Source organism: Microtus ochrogaster, linkage group LG10, assembly GCF_000317375.1.
Source record: "Microtus ochrogaster isolate Prairie Vole_2 linkage group LG10, MicOch1.0, whole genome shotgun sequence".
Classification (NCBI taxonomy): domain Eukaryota; kingdom Metazoa; phylum Chordata; class Mammalia; order Rodentia; family Cricetidae; genus Microtus; species Microtus ochrogaster.
In genome coordinates, this window is record NC_022035.1 from 4,430,908 (window position 1) to 4,452,505 (window position 21,598).

Consider the following 21,598-nt stretch of genomic DNA (forward strand, 5'->3'; position numbering starts at 1 on the left):
CCTGCCTCTGTTTTATCTAATATTGGGTCCCAGAGACTTGTGTCTCATCAGAATCTAGACCAGTGTTTCCCAAACACTAATGCACAGGTAAGAGTTTGGCAAAGAAGCAGTGTTCAGTTTCAGGTCCTGAAATCCAGATTCCATGCGTCTGACAGATGGGGCCCAGGAATGTGTATTTCTGTCAGCATCTCTGAGGATTCTGACCTAAGCGCTGTTAACTCGGTGTAAAAGCCCCTGCTCTCAAACACGGTCACTGCACACGACAAGGTGAAGTTCAAAATGACTCACTGGGACAGAAACAGACATCATCACAACTTTATATATTGTGGTGGTTCGAAATAAAATGGACCCAAGGAAGTGGCACTATTAGGAGGTGTGGCCTTGTTGAAGTAGGTGTGGCCTTGTTGGAGGAAATGTGTCATTGTGGGAAGGGGCTCTGAGGTCTCTTTTGCTCAAGCTTCTCTCAGGGTGACTCTCAATCCACTTTCTCTTGTCTTCTGAACAAGATGTAGCCAGCACCATGTCTTCCTGCACACTGCCATGTTCCCTGTCATGATGATAATGGTCTGAATTTCTGAACTCTAAGCCACCACCTCAAAATTAAATGTTTTCTTTATAAGAGGTGCCATGCTCATGGTGTCTCTTCATAGCAATAGAAACCCTAAAGAAGACAGAAGTTAGTACCAGGGACTGGGTATCGCTGTAATAGGCCCGACCTTATTCTTCATTGGAGAAATTTGAACCTGGATACTTTGGGATATGAAAACAGTGGAATGTTTAAACACGTGACTTAATAGGCCATACTAGTAGGATCATGGAAGACAGAGTTATTTGAACTAGTTTTTTGTTTGTTTTGTTTTGTTTTGCTTTGCTTAGAGTTATTTGAACTGTTGGGGGCTCACCCAGGAGGTTTCAGAGGAGAAGAGTTTTAGTTTGTTGCCTAGAGATCATTCTTGTGATTTGGTGAAGAAAGTGGCTACTTTTTGCCCTTGTCCAAAAAGTCTCCCTAATGCTAAAATGAAGAGTTAAGTTGCATTGGCAGAAGAAATCTCAAAACAGCCTTGCATAGACTCTGTTGTGTGGCTATTAGTGGTAACTCTAATGAAGATTTATGATGAAATGGAGCAAGCTGATCAGAGTAAATAACAAAAATGTAAATTTTAAGGAGGAAAAAGAGTATCAGGAAGTGGAATGTAGCTAAATCCTACGTTCAAGGTGGTGAGCAGTTTAAGCAAGGGATAAAGGGAGTGGTAACCTCCGGACAAGGTCCCATCCAGCTAAATTTCCAATTGTGAAAAGGAATTAAAGAAGAACTTCGAGCCTGGTGTGGTGGGGCACACCTTTAATCCCAGCACTGGGAAGGCAGAGGCTGGCAGATCTCTGAGGTTGAGGCCAGCCTGGTCTACAAGGTGAGTTTAAGGACAGCCAAGCTTGGGCAGTGAAGGACAGAAAGCTGGTGAAGATGTAATGAGGAGACCATGTTCCAGCCACAGCAAAACTTGGCAGACTTGGCCACATGGCTCTGGCTTTAGAGTTAAAGATAACTCTAAACAAATTAATTTTATTCATCTTTAAAAAAAATCCCTCTATTAAAAAACACCAAGTTTACTTTGAATAAAATTAGCTACAATATAAAAAGCAATGACAAGTCCTTTTGTTTCTCAGACTACACGTGGCCCTTGAAGAAACATGGATCCCTGGGTCCATCCCCAAAAATTTTTCTAAAATCGAATCTCGGAGACTCTGGGAGCAAGTTCAAGAAACCTGGATTTCTAACAATTTCCCCACAACACTGAAAAATGCTAACCTGCACTAACACAGTTAACACAGTTCCTCGTGCTGTGGTGACCCCAGCAATCAAATTATTTTATTGTTACTTCATAACTGTAATTTTGCTACTGTTAAGAATGGTAATATAAATATCTGATATACAGTATATAAGATACACAACCCCAAAAGGGTTGTAAGCCGCAGGCTGAGGACGCCTGCCTTAAGGCTATGACCAATCATGGCTCCACAGGCAATCCTGTTTTGTAGCTCCCTGGTTGTGTCAACACCAGTTTTCAAACGTTTCTCTCTTGGGGTTGGAGAGATGGAACTGCATTTGCAGCTCTTGTGGGAGGTCTGGCTTCTATTTCCAGCATTCACGTGATGGTTCACAACCATCACTAACTCCAGGCCCTTAGCTGGCCTCCAAGGGCAACAGTAATGTACATACATGCAGGCAAAAAGCACACACCTAAAAGAAAGTTAATAAATCTAATTTAAAAACTCAAAAAGAAACACGTTTTCTCATTACCTAATCGTTAAACTTTCTCAGCTCTTTTCTGATGACCTGTGTGGTAGTTTGAATGGGGAATAAATTCATAGGGAGTGGCTCTGTTAGCGATGTGACGTCATTAAAGTAGGTATGGACTTGTTGGAAAAAGTGTCATTGTGGGGGTGGGATTTGAGGTCCTGTATATGTTTAAGCCATGCCCAGTGTCTCTGACCTCTTCCTATTGCCTACAGGTCAAGATGTAGGACTCTCGGCTCCTGCTCCAGCACCATGTCTGCCTGTACACATGTACTGAGTGCCAGAGACATGTGTCTGTTAAACTCTGTATTGTCAGGATTGCTCTGGGAACTAGACCACATTCTCCTGTATGAGCGATTGGCTCAGATGATTCAAAGCAGAGCCCAATGGGACCCTCTTCAGCATCATGGAGGCTACCTGTCAGTGAGGGCTGGGCTCACTGTTGCTTAGCTAAAGAAGATGCTGGGGTGCAGGGTGTGCTATGGCCCCACCTTTACGTACTTACTAGAGATGACTGGCGCTAGAGTCCCCCAGAATCTAGCTCAAATGGTTATATACTCTGTGAGAGCTCTTTACTCCATCCTATTAGGGTCTGGAAAAAGAACATTTTCCAAAGACATTTTCCTCTGGGGGGTTTTAGTCATGTATTTGTTGGGAAGGAAACAAGTAATCAAATTTGAAGTGGAAATTTAATATTCTATTAAAACCAGACACAGTTACCATCTCCTCAAAGCACAGCTGAGAATATAAGAAACATACCTTTGGCCCCTCGGGTCCTGGAAACCCCCTCTGTCCTGGATTTCCTTTGCTCCCTTTCTTTCCTTCATCGCCCTGATGGAATAATTACAAAGATATAGCGGCTGTATTAGCACACGGTCTCACAGCATCACATCAGAGCCAGGCTCTCAGCAAACAGCAGCTTTCAGGCGAGCCTGCTAGGCATGGCCTGGCCACCCAAGGTTTGCCAATGCTCCTCAGAAACCTGCCCAGGCTTTGTCATTCACTCGAAAGGATTTGATGTTTTTAAGCTCTGAATGGCAGAGTACTTTTGCTTGAATTCCTGAGTCTTCTGTACCATGAGTCTGTGCACAGATGGTCCTAATACACCCGATATTTCAGAAAAGAGATGGTTTTTATCCCGTGTCTCAATTTCCATGGTATTTCAGTCTAAAAACATTTAAAGAGACATTCTTCAAATCAAGGCCCCATTCTTCCCCACTGGGGAGAATAGTTCATTCGACATAAGAAGGCCAATAATTTTGTTGGTAAAAGGATAGTCAAGCAGTAACCTGCAGCAGAGCTGGAAACTGCCTCCCGTGGCTCCTTAGCATGGTGGAACCTAGCAATGCTCCCACAGCCATAAAGAATTCTGCTACATTCCACAAAAGCTCTCTTTCAATGAGGCTCTACTGCGGGGCATTACATCCAGATGTGGGTTCAGGTTAGTGAAGGGCTTTCTCCTTGGGTTTGTGGCTGAGGTCACTGGCAGATTGCTGGCACACCCAGTGGAGCACATTGCTGGTACGCCTGGTGGGGCCACAGTTTTCAAACAAGGATCACCATCATCTGGAGGGCTTGAGAGAGCACAGGTTTCTAGATCCCATATCCAGAGAGTTTCTGATTGAGTTGGTTTCCACAATGGCCCAATAATTTGCTTAACAAATATTCCCTGGGTAATGCAGACCCAGCTGATTCAGGGACTACACCTTGAAAATCAATGACTCAGGTACTAACACATCAACAAAAGGACGCTCTGCCGAAACAACAAGAGCCTCCAACTGGATCCATAAGGATCTACCCAAGTCTGCAGAGCACACACTAACTAAGGGCAGGGACACAGCTGATAAACGCATACAGACAGCACCTGCTCCACCATGGAGAGAAGGGCAGAACCACAGCTATTTAGCTTCTTTCATCCTCCACCGAATTCAACCTCCAGACCTAATCACCTCAGAACACAAGTGCACAAGCACCTGTCATGAAGCAGCAGTGCTGCCCGGGGTGCTGCATTCTCCTTGGTGACAGGTGCATTCTGGTACCTTTGCCCCCTGCATTGATGCCCATTCTCTCAGATTTCCCACACTCAGTACTCATGTGCTCCTGCTGTTCTGGGGATTTCTCCAGCCGCCTCATTACCTAAACTTCAGGTCTTTCTCAGAGACATCACCCTTCTGCGTAGCCTCACTTCTGATTGTGGATAGGCCAGAATTTCTAAACATATATTTTACGCTATGCTTTAAAAAGTGTTCCTTTCTCCTTGTTTGAAGAAAAAGTTGATAGGTTCAAGTGGTTGAAATTGTACAGATATATTTAAATTTCAGTGTCTAACCTTTAAGACTAAGGGTTTGACTTTAGTTAATACTTTGACAAGGCTGATTAATTGAGATATCAGTATTTTAATAGAATTATAAATAGAATACTAATATGTATGCATTGTGATTGAAAACTCTGCATACAAGCTATAGGAATTCTGGCCCCTTAGTCATGGTATGTTATGCTGCTAAAAATTTAATCCTGTGGGTGAATTTATATTTTCTCATTTTGACATACAAACATGTTGGGCAATGGTGGCACATGCTTTTAGTCCCAGCACTTGGGAGACAGAGGCAGGCAAATCTCTGAGTTTCAGGCCAGCCTGGTCTTCAGAGTTCTAGCTCACACAGAGAAACCCTGTCTCCAAACCAAAACAAGCAAACAAGAACAGCAACAAAATCAGGTTATTCAAGTGGCATTTCTAGAGGGAATAACAAAAGTGCCATGTTGTTTATTCATGCTTTAGACTAGGAACCTAACCCATGGCCTTGCCTATGCTAAGTGTGTTCTCTCACCAAGCTACAAACCCCATCCTTGCTATTATATGAAAATCTATAAATATTTGAATAAACTTTAGGTACTTTCAGGATCTAACAATGAATCTTGAGAAGTCTTTTCCTTCCCATGCTTTCTTTAATTATCAGTTGACCGCAGGTTGAAAAAAAATATCTGTTGAATTCTTTTCTGTGCTAGGTCTTAGGATGGACGTGGGGAAATAGAGGCAGACAATATACCCTGGCCTTCTTCCAAAAGTTCACAAGACAGTACCCATAATTTTAAGCAAGATGTAAACCTGTTTGACATAGTCAGAATGGAAGGCATCTCTCTCCTAAATTGACTCTTTAGATGGAGACCAAACACAGAGAGCTGCCTCCTGTGAAACTGTCATCCGCATACCTTGGGGCCTGGCTGCCCTTTCCCAGGTATTCCTTCTGGGCCCCTTGTTCCTGGAAGGCCAGCTTCTCCCTGGAAGAAAGGACACAAGTATCACAGCTGGTTCTTGGAGGACAGAATGTAGAACCCAACCCCCCCAAAAACATGCCAGATCTTTATTGTCATCTCAAAACTAAAAATGGAAGCTTATCAAATCAGTAAATGAGCATTAAACTTCCTTTTAACCAGAGCAGCTGAAATACCACAAAGAACTCCTGTCTCCCAGTTTCCAAAGCCCTAAGCTCAGTTTCACATTGAGTATGGTTTTTTTTTCTTTTTCTTTTTCAACAAGAAAGACCTCCCACCTCACCATCTGCTATTTTTCAGTAGTTTTGCTGAAAACCGAGTACTTCAAATGTCAGCAGAAAATAGTTCAGTGCCCTTGAGACAGACTAATTTCCTAGATGCATCTACAGACTCTCTGTTTTGAGGCGAGAAAAATGGTTTTGTTTGAGATTAAATTGTTGTGATTTCTAGAACTCTTAGAGAAAGAAGGAGGTGTCAAGGCCAAAACACCAGCCAAAGCTAAGAGCGCGTATGGCACCAAGGTAACCATGGAACCGGGTGCTTTCTGGGGTAAACGAGAAGAAGGTTCATTCTCACAGATAAAGTCTGGCCTGGGTAGATTAATCCTCTGTCCCGGAGGACTGAGATGCTTCTTTGGTGCCACGGTTTTGACACTCTGATAATATGAAAACAATAACCTTACCTTCTTTCCAGAGGCTCCGTCTTCTCCTGGGACCCCAGGCTGTCCCGGGAGCCCCACGGCACCCGGCTCCCCCTGGTGGATAAACAGATATTTCAGTGAGATGTCCTTACTGTGAACCTCAATTGTGAGGTCTTTGGATTTATCTTACAATACTGAGAAAGCCTCTGAGAGAAGAAATGGGATTAGCAACTAAACTTCACAACTTTGGGCAAGTTACCTAATCTCTTTCCTTTCCTTATTTTGCCATGGGTTGAATTGTGACATCCCCAAAGAGTGAGTTTAGTCGGAAATAGGGTCTTTATAGATATAATCAAGTCAAGACGAGCTTATTAAGGTGACTGGAGTCATGATAAAAAATAAAATAAAATAAAATAAAATAAAATAAAATAAAATAAAATAAAATAAAATAAAATAAAAAGGAGGATACCGTCCTGTGTAAACAACAGAAAACTCTGAGACAGCAGGAGCAAAGAGTGCAGGCACAGGCCAAGGAATGCTGAGGATTGACAACCATAGTGAAAGCTGGCAAGAGGCCAGGAAGGATCTTCCCCTCGGGTTTGTTGAAAGCATGGCTACGGATGATTTCTAGTTTCCCAGGGTGCTCAGTGGTGGCATTGGCATGCTAGCTCTCTATAACCGCCGCAAAAGGGACCGGGTAAGTGCAGCTCTTCTTTCCAGGTGATTCGTGATTAGCAACTCCTTTAAATCATTCACTAAAACATAAACACTGCTCTCAACTGCTATAGAAGTGTTCTCACTGTAAAATATGTTGAACTAATTTAAAGTCAACTAACCTGAAAAAGCTAATGAGGGGGAAAACCACAGTAAACCTAAACTGACTAGAAATGTATGATAAAAATGAGGAACAGAGCAAACTTGAAAACAAAGGAAGCTCGTCCATAGAATTAAAAGGTGGTGATTCTAAAGCTAGTGACAAATGAGCAGGAGGAGAGATGCAAATGTTAAAAGTACTAGAAAAGAAATCTGACTTGAGTGTGCACACAGTACAGCCTTGTAAAAAAACATTTAAAAGTCCAGTGAAAACTTCAAGCCAGTGCCTTGCAAAATGCTAAACGATGGTTGGACTGTTGGGGCGGCAGTGAAGCAGACTCATTGCTCTTGCAGAGAACCTGGGCTTGGTTCCCAGTACCCACACAGTGACTCACAGAGGTCTAACCTCCAGTGCCTGGAGATCTGGCATCTGTCTCTTCTGACCTCAGTAGGCTCCTGTGTGCACATGGTACATATGCACGCATGCGCACACACACACACACACACACACACACACACACACGCACACACACATACACACACCCAAGAACACATTAAAAACTTTTTTCAGAAAAAGAAAAACATTAACGAATGCATCATGTTTCAAAATGTTATTAAAAAGTCAAGTTTAGTAAAACAATGTTGTTAGCAAACAGATCTAGTGATTTAAAGTCTTTAGATCAGTGGTTCTCAACTTGTGGGTTATGACACCACACAGGGGTTGAATATCAGATATTCTGCATATCAGATGTTTACATTATGATTAATAACAACATAAAAATTACAGTTATGAAGTAATGACAAAAAATTTATGGTGGGGGTCACAACAACTGTATTAAAGAATCACAGCATTGGGGGTTGAGAACCACTGCTCTGGATTCTTCGCTTCCTAAGATAATAAAGCCCTTGTCGGCCCTCCAGCCAAGCCACACTTCACTTCCGAATCTTTGAAGAACATGCTCTCTATTTTACAGAACTTTCCAAACAAAACAAAAACAGAAAAAGAGGCCAAAAGTACCCATTTGGTTTAAGCTGTACTGTTTACTCAAGACAAGGGAATGTCTAAAGACATCTCAATAAATGTTTCTAATTTGTAACATCAAAAGCTTGGAAACAGCCTGCAGTTCTACCACCAGGAAAATGGATTAGTAAATTGTGGTACCCTGAATGATGGGAGGCTTTTCTGCAACAGAAGCAACTGCTCACACACCCTGCGAAGTGCTCATAAAAATAAATCTTCCGAGTGGGCAGAAGCAATATCTGCCTCAAAAGCAAGCAACGGTGGAGCAGGTCATTGGAAACACATCAGAGTGTAGAAGTTAAGGGGAGTAGAAGGACAGTTTTGCAAAGGATGCGTGGTAACTCTGAGTAATGGATGCCTTTATTATCTTGGTTGTGAGGGGGTTTCAAGACTATTCATATTCCAAAATCTATCAAATGGTATACTAAGCATGTTTGTTTGTTGTATGTTAGCAACACTATGAATGCTTATTTTAAAAGGCCACAGTGTCTTCAGTATAAGATTGATCAATTGAAGTATCCTTAAAAAGTAAATACCATGAGCAGCTGAGTTTAACCTTAAAAAATACAAGAATGGCTCAACATCTAAAATCTCTACTCATATATGAGATTAGCAGGGTAACATCTATTTCAGTACAATAAGACTTCCCTAAAATGCATTACTTATTTATAGTAAATAAGGGGAAGTGGCAAAATTGAGATAGAAGTGAGTTTCTTTGACTTAAGAGAGTACTTCAAAAAATTACAGCAAGCATCATATAATTGTGTTTCTTTTCAGACAATGTGATTTTGTGTAAAAGAGTACGAAACTCTTCAATCAGAAATAGTAAGTGATTTCACAGGGCGGTTATGGCTAAAACTCAACGTGCCAAAATGAAAACAAGTACTTCTCCAACATGCCCTAAAAGCTAATCAGAAATTGTTGGAAAGAAAACAATTCATACTGACAAAATTTCTTTGGGGAGCCTGGGAATAACCTTATCTAAAGTATGAGATAGAAGAACTTTATAGAAAAATGAAAATATTTCCTAAAAGATGAAAAAGCCTTACTCTGGTAGTGGGAAAAGCTCAATAGTGATCTGTGGATTCAACGAGATATTTTATTAGATTTGGCAATTCTAAAATGTGTTAGAATCACTAATAAGCAAGAAAGACAATAAGAATATTTTCTTGTCACATGATGGGATATTTTATGATGTGGGAGTGATTTCTTATTAATAAAGAAACTGCCTAGGCCCCTTGATAGGCCAACCCTTAGGTGGGTGGAGTAAACAGAACAGAAGGCTGGGAGAAAGAAGCTGAATCAGAGAGTCGCCATGATTGCCCCACTCCAGACAGACGCAGGTTAAGATCTTTTCTGGTAAGCCAGCTCGTGGGCTACAGCAGATTATTAGAAATGGGCTAGTCCAGGTGTGAGAGCTAGCCTAGAAGAGGCTAGATAGAAATGGGCCAAGCAGTGTTTAAAAGAATACAGTTTCGGTGTAATTATTTCGGGTAAAGCTAGCCATGGGGGCGGCCGGGTGCCGGGGACGCAGCCCCGCCGCTCCTGTTTCAACAATTTTAAGAATGGTTCTCATCTATCCCAAGTTGGCCTCTAACTTGCTGTACGACCCGCGGATGACCTTGACTGTCGATCCCCTTGCCTCCACCTCTTGCGTGCTGGGACTGCAGACATGCACTGCCACACAAATTTACACAGTAACTGGAGACTGGATACAGGGTTTTGCACGTGTGTTAATACTACAGGGTAAGAATAAAATCACTACTACAATTTTGAGCCAAATTTGAAGCCAGGTTTAATTAAATATTGGCCAGGATGGTGAACTCTGTCCAGATCCATCCTGGTTTCCCAGAAAACAGCAGTGAGTCACATTTTGCAGAGACTTAAAAAGGTAACCCCATAAGGCTGCCGTATTTCCCGTCAGGTCCAATACGGGACAGGAAGATATCCTGATATGCTTCCTGCCTTCCCACCTCCCACCTACATCTAATCAGGGGCAATAGCACATCTTAACATACATCCTTCCTGCATCTCTCCCTCCTTCATGTGATCAACCAAATAGGGTGTAACAGGGCCAAACAAATTTGTTTAAGGGAGTGAAAAACCTGTGACTTGTTATGTCCCATAAACAACAGGCTCCAGCATTTCAGAAACTGTTGGTCCTTGGGCAACTGGCTCTGACTTGCAGCTTAACGAATCAGGACAGGAAGGTGATAGTGCAGAGAAATCCACATAGCTGCAGGGGCAGAACAGAGATCTAGGCGCTAATTCCTACAGACAAGTACATGCGAACTGATACAAGGCATAGATGTCTTTGCGAACAGTGTGGCAAAACGGATTCTCTACAACTGAACACACATTAACAATATGGGAGGCTTGATTTCTCATACTGACACCCCACACAAAGCTAAAGCCCATATAGATATAAAAAAAGATAACTTTAAAAAACAAAGCATAAAATTCTCAGAAAATGACATTAGAATATTTTCACGACTTTAAGATGTTTTAAAATAACATGTTAAAAGTACAAGACATAAAACACATCAAACTGTCAAACTATACACTAAAAGGACAAACACCGGTTACAACCTAGAAGATAATTAGCAACCCAGCCACCAAAAGCTTACCATCCAGATGTATAAAAGGCCTCTAACAATAGGAACCTAGCATAAAGTACTGAGCATCTTTAGGAATCAAGAGAAACAAAAGCAGCAAAGAAGCAGACAAGATGAAGGTCCCCTGAGCACGTGGGAAAGCTGTTTGTTTAATTTCCAGAGGATGAAAATGAAAAGGACGAAGTGTGGTTTGTGTATTCCCTATTTTCCAGTTAGGAAGAGGGTGGACTGTGGGGAAGAAGTGGAGCGGCAGTCCATGGAGCCGGGACTCCCGCAGCACCCAGAGGAATGTGTGCTCTGTGGCCTCAGGGTGCTGCCTCTACTCTACAGGTCGAGGAAACTTGTAGTCTGTCGTGTACAAAAGGAAATGGCACATGTTCATGGCGGGAGCATGGGCAAAAGTCAGACAAGAGAAGAAGCACCTAGGATACCACGAAGACGAGGGGGAGGAAACGTGAAAGGAGATGCTGTCAGGCCGCAAGGTATTTTGTTTTTAAGTGAGAGAAACTTCAGATTAACTGGACAGACTGGGATTTAAACCTCCATAGTCTAACTGATGATCTTTAACAAGTTGTGGATTGTCTTTCTAAACTGACATGTAAACTGTATTTTACATGAGCATACTTGGATACTGTATATCTACATGTGTACATACATATTTAGCACTTAGCATAGTACATATTACGTCAAAGCCATGCAAGAATGATAGTTTTGCTGCTTCATTAATGTCCTATTGTCTTTTGTGATGTATGTACATTCTTGTTAAGCCTACGTCTGACTATTGTTCTAGTACCCAAGTGTTGTTAAGAATCTTGGCAGTGGGGGCTGGAGAGATGGCTCAGTGGTTAAGAGCATTGCCTGCTCTTCCAAAGGTCCTGAGTTCAATTCCCGGCAACCACATGGTGGCTCACAACCATCTGTAATGAAGTCTGGTGCCCTCTCCTGGCCTGCAGGCATGCACACAGACGGGGCTGGAGAGATGGCTCAGTGGTTAAGAGCATTGCCTGCTCTTCCAAAGGTCCTGAGTTCAATTCCCAGCAACCACATGGTGGCTCACAACCATCTGTAAAGAGGTCTGGCGCCCTCTTCTGGCCTTCAGGCATACAGACAGAATATTGTATACATAATAAATAAATTAATTAATTAAAAAAAAGAATCTTGGCAGCGACAGTCAAATAATGGTGAGGTTCAAAATGCAGGGTGGCTCACTGGGGCCTACACACCCTCAGGATGGGCAACAGAGCCTGTGGAGGTTATATACAGTAGGGCTCCATCCCCTCAGCAGTATCTAACAGAGCCTGTGAAGGTTATATAAGCTAGTAATTCATCCCTCAGCAGTATTTAAAAAGCCCACCATGTTGTCAAAACTGGCATCCAATAACAAACGAGATGAACAAGGTCCCTACCCCAAGGGAAATATGAGTTTTACAATGATCCTGTCCAATAGAAAAACCAAGAAAACTAAGAAATAATTATGCGTTTCCTCTTAGCCACATTTTAAAGTTAACAGAAACAAGCTAAGCACATATAGGCACGCTTTTCCTTGCATTTGGATGTGAAGGAAACCTTACAATGTGTTTTGTAAATTGCCTACTTGCATTTGAACAACACTCAACTCACCTTTGGGCCCTGAACTCCAACTCCCATTGGTCCTCTAGGGCCTGTGGGTCCCATCTGGCCTATTTCTCCCTGGGAAGGAAAGAATATTTAAATATTATGCACAATGAAAGTAATACGTTCCTGACATTGATCTGTCAAAATAGATATCAACAAGGTGAGACAATCTTATGTACCTAATTCATAATTCACACCACACCACACCACACACACACACACACACACACACACACACACACAATGTAGTTACATATGAAGTGCCTTCAGTTACTTGGATTTTTATTGTAAGTTTGACTTAAACTATAGGCCATGTGGTATACACCTGTAGGGACACCTTGAAAAGATACAGTACATAACAGTTAAACATACACCGAAAACCCTGCTGATCTCTAACCAAACCAAAAGCAACAACAACAAAACCAGAGGACAACCCAAACTCTCAACGATACATCCCAAATAAAACAAGGGCCCACAGGAACACGCACCTGTCATCTCTATTGGTCTATACAGAAAGATCTTGTCTTCCCCACACTCCAAAAGACAAATGAATGAATGAATGAATAAACAAATAAGCCAACACATAAATCAATAATCTGAAGGGTATCAGTGATTGTTTTCAGATTATATGTGTGCTCCAAGGTGAGCTAGCTTTTCTGAGGTGTATCATTTATTTATTTAGAACAACAAATAGGGATCCTTGAAGCAATGTGGAAGGTGACTAATTGTAATAACTGCCTCTCCCCAAGCAATGAGGAAGAGTTCCAAATTAAATGGCAATCTGATTCCAAAATTCAAGGAAAACTTTGACTATTTACGTCATTTCCGTCTCCATCTTTTTAGGTGTTGGAAGTTGAACCCACTGTATAAACGCTCGTGAGAATGCAAGCTCACCAACCCAGAGAGGGCCGCCATATTGATGCCTACTTGCACTTTTAGAATAGGGTCTCAACAATTAAAAATAAGACAAGATATAAATAAAGGTTATACAAGTAAAAGCATTTTAAAGCAAAAAGAATATGCATTATGCCTTCTAAGCCATTAATAATATCAGCATCACGTCGTATAGAATGTTCTGATTTTTTAAGTTAATTCCATCTGTTCTCTTGCAAAGTCATTGAACATCAATCATAAACAACAATAATACTATAAATGCATTGCATTTTTTCTGTCATTCATAAAGTTACCTTGGAACCAGGTGAGCCTTGTCCCGGGGGTCCTTGTGGACCAGGTGGACCAATTGGACCTTGAATCCCCTTTGGAATAAAAGTTTTAAACATTGTTAGTGAAAGTAAGATGTTTGGGGAACGCCTGCGTCTTCTGAAGTGAAGGTATAGCTCTGCGTTACAAACTGCTGACACCACGGGAAGCGTCCGAGCAATCACCACTGTTTAAACCCCAATGCATAGACTTTCCTTCTAGGATAGGAAGAGAAATGTCAGTTGGTCCACGAGAATACCTGGAATAACTCTCATGCTTCCAGTGAACACCTTTAATCCCAGCACTTGGGAGGCAACAAGACCAGGCCATCCTGGTCTATATAGTAAGTTACAGACTAGCTAATGCTGTGTGGCAAGATCTTGTCTCAAAAAAACAAAAACAACTCCTGCTTCCTACTGGAGTTGGGTGTACGTATGTGGACTAGGTTCTGACTATTAGGGTGAAGATAGAGTGATGTATGTGAGTTCTCATTCATTCCAAGCCAGTGGTTCTTAACCTTCCCAATGCTGTGACCCTTTAATAAGCGTCCTCATGTTGTGGTGACCCCCAGACACACAATTATTTTTGTCACTTCCTCATAACTGTAATTTTGCTACTATTATGACTCATAATGTAAATATTTGTGTTTCCCAGTGGTCTAAGACAATTCCTGTGCCCTACAGCTTCAGATGTCTAAAAGAGATCCAAAGTCTGTGCTCCGTTGGGAATTTTATTCAGTGTCAGGAAAGAGAAGATGTGGCCCCCACCAGAAAAAGAAAATTAAAGGCTGTCAAGATAAAACATTAAAATTATGCTTGTCTGCAGGCCATAAACTGCAACAGTAGAAATAATATTTATAAGACACATTATTAATTTATCCTTATATACTACAAAAAGCCCTCTCCTTGGCTCCAGTTAGACAGTACAGCTGCTGGTTTATCTTGAAAATATAAATATTGGGGCTGGAGAGTCGGATCAGTGACCAAGAGCCCTTACCACTATAACAGAATGGTTAAGTTCACAGCACCCACATGGCAGCTAGTAGTCAACAGGAACTCCAGTTCTAGGGAGTCTGATGTTCTCTTCTGGACTCCACAGGTAATAGCACGTACATAGTGAACATACATACATGTTCATTATATGTATGAGGCAAGCTCGCATACACATAAAATAAAGTAAATACATTTTAAAATAAAATACAAATATCATTTCTTTTTCTCCGGTTGATGAGACTGAGAAGCCCCCCACGATTTAGCGGAGTGACCGTGGTTCCAAGAAGGAACTTCTCTCATTTATAGCTGTCTACGAATATCACCTAACAGACGAAGAACAGAATACCACAGCATGTACGGGGTGCATTTATGGTTACATGTCCACGTATGGTTACTTTCGTTCCATTTCACTCTGCAAAACATCTGAGGTGATCGAGGGACTAAATAGTTCATTGAAATACGAAGACCATTTGGAGGACATGGTCCACAGGTTGCTTGAAAAAGATTTTCCTCATAAATATTTGAATGGGGAAATATATTTCTATAAGGGATCAACAAGGGGAAGTGATGAGCACAAGGACGTGATAGATGAGATTTAAGAACGGAATCGGATGACTGCATAAGCAGAGATCAAGTAGCATTTGTGTCATTTCTCTTAAAAGAGAAAATGAATTCTTTGCACAGTTTACAAACACTTCCACTCATTCTGCTCCCCATCAACAGGGTCATTTATGGGGTCAGCCCTGTAAAGACATCTTGCCTCTAAGTTTTTGTTTTCCTTTTGTAATGAAGAAAGGGCATATAAAATCCAAAGAAATAAAAAAAAAAACAAACCTTTTTTCACTAAAAACATAACAGTCTCCATTAAGAACCAGCATTAAAGGGAACAGGAAGGCAGGAAGCCACAGGTGGGAGGTCCAGAATCCCCAGACCATCTGGACAGACTGGCCTGTCTTTGAACCCCATTGTCAGTCGCGGACTAGTACCTCGGCCTCGAGAAACCACAAAACCCAGGATCTAACAGTGCTGCCAGGATCTCAGGACCAGAAGGTAGTCCTGCAGGACCCAACAGACAAACTGTAGATCCTGAGAGTCAGCCCAGGATCCTCAGTAGCCAGAATACCGAGGTCTGATTGTTCTCGACACTTATTTATAGATGGATCTTGATGTTTTCTGCACCGTAACCCTCCTAACATATTAGACTCGGAACTCTGCCCAGGGTGAGGAGATGGGAAAAGGGATAGTAGACAGTCTTACTGTTGCTTGGGATGACAAATACATAATAATAAGGATTTTAGGAAATTATTAGGAATAAACTCACATTTCAGGTCAACAATGAGACTTGGAATTACCTCACTTTCAAGCCTTTATCTTCCATCAAAGTACATCAAGGAAGGTCTATGCATTCTCCAGGAAACATAGTAATTCAATTTTACTCAAATGAGCTCTCCAGTCCCTAACCAGGACAATACGTCTGTATTTGCTGGTGGCTTTGATGAAACAAGACTACATGGCTAAAGGCAGAGACGGAACAATAGCAGATAGTGCTGATGGCTGGGCTTCACACTTTTGACAAAGTTTTCCAGCTTCCCTGAGTAGTTCCGCTCTGAGCATGCAGCCATCCTTCCTCTCTTCTGACCACAGAGGCCCCACATCCTTTGCAAACAAATCCCATCATGGGTTGCTTCTTTGGGGGAAGGATGCCTTTAAGGTAACTAGTCAGCCCTGATCCCAGTACTTCCTTAAATCCCAATGCTAAACTTAGGTAGGTGGATAATAGGGAATTTGAAACACTCCTCTGTTGGCAGAGCTGAGAAACTTTAGAGAGGAAAAGGCACATGCCAGTAAGTGAGAAAATACTTCTCTGCCAAGGGGGACTACAAATATAAAATTTTATACCAAAACACTTACCTATTAATAAGGTCTTAACAGAGGAAGACATAGCACTAAGAAACACATAATTTATGTTCTGAATTTCTGAAAGCCCTAAAATTATAATCTCCTCATGATACATTTTCTCCTTTCTTGCATTATTCTGAACTTTAAGTCTGCTAGAATTACTGCCAAATGAGCACAAAGATGCTCACAGGCCTGGTCCTCCCTGAACACAAGGACCAGGATGAAATGTCTATGCCAAAAAAAGGGGAAGCAAGAACCACTTACCTGTTCTCCTTGACTTCCGATACCAGGAACACCCATTGGTCCCTGGGGACCCACAGGTCCCAAATCCCCCTGTCAAAATATGAGTAGACAAAAGCGAATTTATTACGCCTTGCTAATCCGGAACTGGCCTAGATTAAGATCTATCTTTATGCTTTGAACACATTCAGCATGGAAAGTCCAACCTACACTCCCTTTCAACAACCTGTAGTTCAGACGCGCCAAAATGGCGGCGTCTTCACTGTCCCATCTAAATTGGCTATTGTTAATGAAATCGTTATTATTTATTTTAATTTTTGAGATCATAACATTATTACACCATTTACCCCTCCCTGCTCTGCCCGGCAAACCTCTTCATATACCCCTCCTTGCTATTTTTCAGATTCATGACCTCTAATTGTTGTTACTCTCTCTATATATGTATTTGTACATATAAATATTCCTGAATATTTAAGAAAAACCTAGAATTTGTATCAGTTTAGATGTAGCAGTCATTTCTCTCACAACTCAAACTATATAAAGTTATTTCAAAAACGCAAACATTTTCTTATGGAGCACAGCTAATATTCAAAAGTATAAAATTAATAATTTATTGAGAAAAATAAATTGAAAAAGTTTTCTAAATTTTTCAAATAACATGTCAAAAATTAAAAAGTGAAAGGAAACAAAATGAAAGAACCCAAACTTCTCCAAGAAAAGAAAGAAGAAGTTACCAGTGAAGGCAGGTGTGGTGGCACACTCCGTTAATCCTAGCACTCAGGAAGCTGAGGCAGGCAGATCTCGGTGAGTCAGCTATCAGCCTAGTCTACATAGCAAGTTCTTGGCTAGTCAAAGCCATGTCTCAAAAGATGGCTGTATGTGGGTGTACTCAGGTCCTAGGTTGCTTAAGAAATAGAGCTAACGGAATCTGCTGCTGACTGGGAAGAACACAGGGTTTTTGAAGGAAGAGAGCTACCACTTACCGAGAAGGAGAAAGCAAGCTAGGCTGGGGTGATAGTCATACCGGAAGCCCTGTTCCAGACTTGCTAAATTTGAAAAGCCTAAAACTGATGTCTAAGCAAAGACCATAAGTAGGAGAAATTGGGACTAGGGGACTCAGTTTGAGGGCCCTCAAAATAGTGACAAAAGTTAGTGCCATGCCTGGGTGACTTTACCAAGAAACAGAGGTCAGAGACAAGTCTTTCTAGAACTCCAGTCTTTAGAGGTCAGAGAAATGGAACAGCAACATGGTCTAAGAAGAGCACCCAGACAGACCAAGAAGAGAGACAGCCTCAAAGGGGGAGGGTCAGTAAGAGCCACAGTTAGGTCAAGAACACCACTGAGCAGCATGAACAAATTCTCTTCGTTTGTCTTAATGCCAATTATATGCAGAATACGTCAGGGAGAGTCAATGTTTTCGGGCAGGGTCCTTGAGTTTGGACCTAAGGCCCGATTCAGGTGAGGGAAGCTCTCTATCACCGAGACAGATTCCCAGCCTTCTTTTTACATTTTATTTTGATGTGCGAGCTCTCAATGTTGTTTTTGTCAACCTTGTACTTATCTGTGGTCCAGTCTTGAATCTGTGATTCCCTCTCCTTAAGCCTCCAGAGCGGCTAGAATTACAATACTGTACCTCCAGGCCCAGTCAGCAAACCTCGTTTTGAAAGGTTGGATAATGAATCTTTTTGGCTTGACAGCCAACAGAAGGTCTGCTTTGTAACCGAAGGTTGCTGCTTTAGTAGCATGTAAACAGCCACACGGGAAATGTAAATGACCAGGTCACCTGTGTGCCAGTGACATTTGGTTCAAAAGAGATGGGCAGGCAACTTGGGCTAAATAGTTATTAATGAACAAAATCACATAAGTGGATCAGATTGTATATAAATTAAAGCATGTTTAACTTGTGTCAAGACACACCCTAGAATAAAAATGTGTTTAGTTTTTAATTCAGAGATAGAATGTTCTAATTCAGAACGTGATCCCTTCATCCCCAGCGGCCCTGTACTCAGTGGGTGTCATGCCTTGTCTGCTTTAATCGTCTTTAAAACTATTTTCTGTGTCTCCACTTCCCTGATGACCTTCAAGAAGGAGAAGATGACAGCGGTTAGTTTCAAGTCCGCTGACTCCAGAATCCAGCTCAAAACCAGTAATTTGCAATGAGTCAGTAAAGAGAGCGAAGACCCCCTTCATGCAGAGATTGCAATTAAATGTCTAGGCTGTCCTCAGTGTCTGTCCTAGCACTATTCATGAGAGCTAAGGCAATAACCAATTTAAATGTTTAACAATGTAGATAGAAATGGGTAAAAAATGTGGTGTAACACAGTTGAACTCTTTCAGCCATAAGGAATGAATCTATATCATTTGTGATATAACTGTGAGCTACCATTTAACAGTTGAGTCATCTCTCCAGCCCCCAGCTTTTTAAAAATGGAAACAACTAGGCTAGCAAGATGGTTCAGTGGCTAAAAGTGCTTGTCACACAAGCTCAGCGATCTGCGTTTGACCCCTAGGACAAATGTACAGGTGGAAGGAAAAACCCTACTGCACAAAGGAAACCTTTGATCACTACATGAAGTAATTAATAAACAAATAAGTGTTTTTAAATGGGTACAACTGGAGAGAATGATACAAAGAGAATTATGATATTCTTCAAAAGACGTGTGCTTTCTCTTGTTCACGTTCCTCAATTTTATGTGTTATCTAAAATCCTGTATGCACATATGACTTTAAAGTAGAAGAACAGCTATCTGTGGGACTCCTGGGCTGGAGAAGGGAGGATCATGGGAAGGGGAAGATGCCAAACATAATATATGCTCATATGAAAATGTCTTTATATTACACAGTACTATGTAAAAATGAATCATTTTATTAAAGAAAATAAATAAATATCTGTGCTCTAAGTACTTTGTAGGGCCATATTATACAGGCCCATATTTCTACATTGTACGGTGGCCAGAACTTCAGGCCACAGTTTGCACCTGCCACACAGAAGGTGGTCACCTAGCTTTTCCAGACAAACTGAGGACACCATCCTGAACAAAGGGTCAGGATATGCTGACATCGTTGCTCTGCTTCTTCTTTGTAATTTAGGAGATCACCTGGGAAAGAGGTATTAATTCAGTCTACATGACAGAGCAGGCATACAGAGGAAGAAGATAGATAGGAAGATGTGACAAAATGGGCATGGATAAGGTGTGAACGTGACCATAGTCACCGCCCCCCACTCCCACTACCTAGGAAACAGAATGCTACTAAATTCCCCCCTCCGTTTATGTTTTGGTATAAAAGCTGTTTGGAAAATAAATGTGGGTGGTTTTCAGGAAGTGAACTCAGGACTTCATGAGGGATCCCTGAAAACTCCCTTTTAATAAAAGTCATGAAAACTCCCTTTAAATAAAAGTCATGAAAACTCCCTTTCAATAAAAGTGATGTGAGCTGTGTCTTTAATCCCACACCTCTGCACTCCGGTTCGAGAAATAATTTATTCTGGTCTCGGACCCCTGTAGTACTTCATTATTTTACTTATCGATTATATATTTGTCAGCCTTAAGATAGGAGTACTACATTGTCATTTGAATCACACAGCAAAGTTTCTGAACTGTGAGTTTTACTTAAAATAATAGAAAAAGGAAGAAAAAAAGATCAGTGAGGAGAGAGAGGACCAAGGTGGTTTTGTAAGGGAGCAGCAAACAAAAGCTTTTCTATGTGATTGTGTCCAGGTGTTTCAAAGTTTTCTTTGTATAACTGCAGATGTGGAAGCACAAATGCCTGTCGCAGGAACCCTTGGAAGGCTCACGTGCCCACCATGCTCTGGCAGCTCCAAAGGAAGCATTTTGCATTTCACAGTTGCAGTTACCCATGGAACTGACCTATTTGAACCAAGACTTGTATCAGATCTAAAATTTGCATGGTTCACTGTTTACCATTATTTTTGCTAACTAAATACAGTCAGAAGCGAATATATCACTGCTGATTGAAACTAGACACTTGAAACAATCTTCAGTTGCTATTCTAATATAAATAATACAATGATATGCTTCGAGGCTGACAAATGACTCATGATTGACACGGGGTCTCTAGCTTTTGCATGCATCTCGCTTACATCTATTTTATTATTCCTGCAAGTTCGCACATGAATGTTTACGTCCCACCCTCTCTCCCCCAACAGCTCCTGTGCCCTCCACTTCCTCTGGAGTTCACGACGTTTTAATTATGCATGTGTGTGCGCGCATGTGTGTTTGTATGGTGTCTGTGTACACATACACACATGTGACATATATCTTAACTCTCCTCCCTCTGAAGACTTTCACTCCCCACTGCTCTTAGGGTCTGATCAACTTCTAGTAGCTTCCATCCCCAGCTTCTACTCCTAATCACTGAGACCTTTAAAGCAAATAAATAACTTGCAAGGAGTAAGGCAGCTTCTGTCAGTTAGGACCTGGCGGTGAGACCACAGACACCAGGCAATGTTATGGAGCATAGAGAAGCAAGAGTACTTTGTTATCGTGTCCAAACACAGGTAAATTAATAATAAAAAAATGTTCAAATCTCAAGAAACAGTCAGACAATACATTATCTAAAGTTGGGTGCTTCTACTTTTTTTTATAAAAACTTAACTGGTCGCAGCTCATCCACAACTATTTTCCCATAACTGCTAGAGGAAATTCATTTAAAAATTCAATCATGAAATTATCTCCACTCCCTGGGAGCATCCAATCCGATGGCAGTCTGTGCTTTTGTGACTGTGCCTCAAACTAGCCAACACAAGCTCAAATTCTACAGAAATCGCAGTTTGCGTCTTTATCCTGAGTTGGTACTGGCTTCCACCAGCATGGGTCTCCCTCACTGCAAGGAGCCCATGACCTTTGCTTAACATTAGGCAGACTCTGAAAGTCCCTGCTGAAGGACAGAAAAGACAGTTTTCTTAAACAAGTTCCCTTACTCTAGCTTCATTTTAAGATAATATCTTTAGTGAGAGCCCAAGGATGTAAAGAT

At 41.5% G+C, this 21,598-nt stretch overlaps 1 protein-coding gene across 1 annotated transcript in view; it reads right to left on the reverse strand.

Annotated features, from left to right (window-relative positions):
• Col28a1 (collagen type XXVIII alpha 1 chain) overlaps positions 1-21,598 on the reverse strand; it is a 160,085-nt gene that overhangs the window by 77,883 nt on the left and 60,604 nt on the right. The window contains exons 16-21 of the mRNA XM_005363713.3: positions 16,628-16,696; positions 13,460-13,528; positions 12,279-12,347; positions 6,252-6,323; positions 5,507-5,575; positions 3,056-3,127 (exon numbers count right to left, since the gene is read on the reverse strand). Of these exons, the coding sequence (XP_005363770.1) occupies positions 3,056-3,127; positions 5,507-5,575; positions 6,252-6,323; positions 12,279-12,347; positions 13,460-13,528; positions 16,628-16,696 (420 nt within the window). The remainder of the gene's footprint in view (positions 1-3,055; positions 3,128-5,506; positions 5,576-6,251; positions 6,324-12,278; positions 12,348-13,459; positions 13,529-16,627; positions 16,697-21,598) is intronic.